This window comes from Limulus polyphemus, unplaced genomic scaffold, assembly GCF_000517525.1.
Source record: "Limulus polyphemus unplaced genomic scaffold, Limulus_polyphemus-2.1.2 Scaffold5330, whole genome shotgun sequence".
NCBI lineage: Eukaryota > Metazoa > Arthropoda > Merostomata > Xiphosura > Limulidae > Limulus > Limulus polyphemus.
In genome coordinates this window covers 23906-28491 of record NW_013670940.1, presented here as the reverse complement: position 1 = coordinate 28491, position 4586 = coordinate 23906, and the positions used below count along the sequence as shown (strand labels likewise).

Genomic DNA, 4586 nt, shown 5'->3' with positions numbered 1-4586 from the left:
AAACTCCATAAAGAAGGTGTTTGAGTGCCTCACGAACTCTCCGATGATCATCATTTCCAATGCGTAAACGTTGCTTCGTCTCTTTTCGCACGTAACACATGTGAACCATTTTTGGACAGAATTGTCACCAGTGATGAAAAATGGATTCTCTATGCAAATATTAAATATCAAAAAAAAAAGGTTCAGTACTACACAAAAACTACTTCCGACTCCAAAACATGGACTCCATCCTCAGAAAATGATATTTTGCATTTGGTGGGGCATCAAAGGAGTAATTCATTTCGAACTCCTCAATCGACAGTGAATGTAAGTTATGTTTACTTTATTATGCTAGTAGTGTACATAGTTTTACATAGCTGTGTTTTGATGTTTTTATAACTTCATATCCTAATTTACTTTTTTGTAGTTGTTTACATTTAAATCACCTTATTTAGCAATGGGGACAAAATTTAACCCTATTTTTCTGAAGGGCATAAAGCAATTTCAACATTATTATGTTAGAAACAAACAACTTTTATGAATACTTTAATTACTACTGCCTGCAACTGCTGACTTTTTCTAGTGTTAAAATGGTTTTAATCCATTCAAAGAAATAGGAAGAAAATTTCCACTTATTCCTAAATAGGAACCAAAATATTTGAAATTTATTTTTTAGTATATTTTGTATATCATGTGACATGATCCACCTGATCATTGCATTTACTGTTTTTGTTTTTTTAGTTAAATTATCCTTTGTTTCTTGACAAAGTTCTCCTACATTCTGTTTAACTGCTCAGCATATTTCATAAGTTAAAAATTTCAGTTGCTCATGTCTGGGATCTAACATAGTCCTGACAAGAGCTGTATTACTGGCGATGCCAACTTCATTAAGCCCAAAACATTCTTCAAGTGACTTTAAAACTAACTTTACCATTTTTGTGCTGTTTTCAGCCAAATAAACATAACTGGGACTCACAATGACAGTACACAACTGATGTTGTAATTGCTTTGTAACTAGAAGTCACTATAGTGGTTGCCTGTAAAGACTCCCAGATACAGGCAGTTTCTTGAAAGACTCATCAGTATTCATCCTGAAGTTCTAAAATATGGACATCATTTAGTTTGGTAACAAAGTGGTTTGAGAAAACAGTGCTTAAAGCCCACAGCTATTCTACCACGCACACTAACATGTTATGTATTGAATTTCACATTGTTTTGCAGTATTGGACAAGGTTTTGTTATGGAAGACTTATTTGTAATTGCTTTTCCTGTTTAGCTTTGTTGTAATGGAACTGTGGTGAAACTATGACACTCATTTAGTGCACATTCCAATAATACAATCAAAGGTTATAGTCACTATAAATCCACTGTTGGTTGCAAGCTGCAGTGTATGTGTAAAGCAGTCATAGATACTCATTTGTAATTTTAGTTGCATTATTAGGCAAATGAATACTGACTTTTGATGCACTATCGATCCATTTCGAAACGGACATTAATCTAGTTTTTTAATTCTCTGCCATGAAAATACTGACAAGTTAGTTATATATGATTCAGTTCTAATCAAGTCCAGCAGTCTGTTGTGACTGCCACATAGGAGGCTTCAATTAGTTTTGCCTTTATCAATATACAACAATCTTTGTAAATGTTCTAAATGAACACTGTAATGGACTGTTGATATGAAATTCTATAACCAAGCTCAATGAAACCTATTAACTTTCTAAATCCGGTATCCTACAAGAAAAACATTTTTTGCATACCAGTTGTGATCATCCCAATGATCAAGCCTGTTATCTTTGTCTGAGTGCACTACAAGTACAGACTTGCATAGTTGGTTGTCTGGAATTTAAATCCTCTGTGCCTCAATACAGCATAGGAACAGTCACAGTTGGTACAGGATGCTATATTTTCAAATGAACCAGAAAACTGACAAACAATGATTTATAATCATAGTGAAATTTTATTTAGGTTTTATTTAGGGAACATACTAAATGTTTCAACAGACAGCAAACCAATGTCAATTTATTATATTAGCAAAAGTGCTTCCATACAAAAGTGAATCAGCATAGATCCTGAACTGTCACTGTAACAAAGCTCTGCAGAGCACAATCTGCATTTTAATGTTTTGAGTTCACTTATTTCAACTTATTGCACTTATTTCAACTTAAAGAAGTATATAATGTGATTTTGAATCTTGTAAGTTAAAGCATGATGGGAACTAGGAGGTGAAATTCACAGACTGAATCTAAAACAATGTGCATATGTGAAATAACTACTGAAGAGTGACTCATAACTTGACATGAACATTTTCATGATGGTCAAATGTTTCATGCTTAGTTAATATTTAAATGTTTAAACTTTCAATGATTTATCTACTACCCATCCAAACTGTTGTCAGAGCCAATAAATTTCCTACTAACAATAAAAAGTAAAAAATAAAAATCATCTGTGATCAATGTTTGATAATTGAGAATGTAAAATTTGCAAATTATATAGTTGTTACTTATCCCCTACCTCCTTATTAATTCAAATGATGTTTTCGTGGAAAATGTATATTTTTTAAAACATGATTGTGTTTTATGGTTTTTAAAAAGAAATGTGAATTTTAAATATTTAGTTAATTAGACTTGCTATAAGTCCCTTTCTAAGAATTAAATCCTTAAAATTGCATTGCACCTTTAATAATTGCTATACATAAAGATATGTCAAATTCTTACATCTGGCTAGTGAACAATATTACTTTGGCAAGTGCCTTGATGAAAATGAATTTATACTTAAAGGAAACTCTATTTCTATATATATATATATATATATATAAAATAAATAGAGTATGGAATCAACTTGAACATAATAATCATTTTTGTAAGTTTTCAGTGAGATTTATTTTAGAAAAATTAAATTTGCAATAGCAGTATAACAAGAAAGGATAACCTACTAACCACGGCTTGTTGTAAAAAAAATCTGGTAATATATATATGGATAATGTTTTCAAAAACATTCCTTTTACTTATTTTGTACCAGGCATATCAGGAAGATGGTTAAATATGTTATACTGGTTGGTTGTCTGAACAAGTGGTTAAAAAAAAAAAAGGTTTATTTTTTACCCTATGGCAAAAACTGCTTACTTCATATTACTTAACTTAAATAGTCACACTATCAATATAATATACATCAAATTCAACACTCTGACAAACAAAAGCACAACAATCTCATTACCCTGACCAGCCATAACTATAAAAAATATAGTTTTACTACAAGCATCGTTAACAACCATTCGATATCTAAAACAGGATCTTTCCAACACATGTAAGACTTTAGCCACAGTTCTAAATGATCAAAAATTTTTATCAACTGTTAGCAATCTTATCAAAGGTAAAAAATGATAGACATCAAACAAACACATAACATTATTATAGCACAGGTGAATTTAGCTTTACCATTACACTATGAAGTTAGATACAGAAATTATGCCTATCTCTAATAAATTAAAAATAAATAACTTGTATACTTTGTGGGAAAACTCAACTTATACAAAATGCTGTTTATCTACAAAGTAAGGAAATAACCAACCCATTCCAAAAAAAACAAGGAACTTACACTGATGGTTAGCTTCTACAGTTGGCAAACAATCTGGACAAAACCATTCCTCAACAGGAACTTCTTCTAATGGGGGATCTAAACATTCACAATGATATCCAAAATCACAAGCATCACACAATAATAGTCTGTCTTCACGATCGGCCATACCACAAATCTCACAGTATGTGTTGTCCTCAGCTTGCTGCTCATCGTCCTCATGAAACATGTTTTCTACTTGTAGCTGGAACCCAACATATCAATATAAAGTTGAATATAAATGCATGTATATACATACATATATATATGCCAGCACATAACTAAATACATTAAAAGTGCATACATTATTAAAGTAAAGATACTTTTATTTAATATAGGATGGGTATATAACAAATTTGATAAAATAAGAACTTTCTTCACTATTTACAAAAGATACATGTATAAAATGTACAAATATTTACGATACTAGCAAACATCGTTTATACACCTTCTGGAAAATTTTGAGCATATATTCCATGTAGCCAGTGTAAAATGTTTTGAAACACAAAAAAAAAACTAACCATATGAGTCAACTCAAATTTGAAAGTTTAAAAATGGGAGGGGAAAAAAAAAAAGAGAGAAAAAGCTATTGTCAAATAGCCATAAGGACACTTTTTTGTTGTTGAAATTCATGCAAAGTTACACAAGGGCTAACCACTGGATAGGGATGTAACAAAGGGTAGATTTTGACCTTCAATGTTTTGTCTGGCAAACAAAGGTTCAAGTCTTCAATCATGTAAATTTGCATAATTTACTGATGATATCTCCATAATTGCTATATCTGAATGAAAAGTTTTGTTTTATAGGTAATCCACATGAATGAATTAAAACATCCACACGTTTGGAAAGTTTTTTTGGTGTACAAACTTGAAGATATCTTTTATATGTGGAAACATCTGTTAGCCGAGTTCTTGCACAAATCTTAAGATATAACGTTGATCTTTCATCTCCATATTTTGGAAGCCACCTTTATTAAAACACATAAACCTGTCCTT

General features: G+C 31.1%; 1 protein-coding gene across 3 annotated transcripts in view; it reads right to left on the bottom strand.

Moving 5' to 3' along the window:
• LOC106472430 overlaps positions 1-4586 on the bottom strand; it is a 62675-nt gene that overhangs the window by 34404 nt on the left and 23685 nt on the right. For all 3 annotated transcript variants that reach the window (XM_022401003.1, XM_022401004.1, XM_022401005.1), the window contains one exon: positions 3574-3796. In XM_022401003.1, the coding sequence (XP_022256711.1) occupies positions 3574-3796 (223 nt within the window). The remainder of the gene's footprint in view (positions 1-3573; positions 3797-4586) is intronic.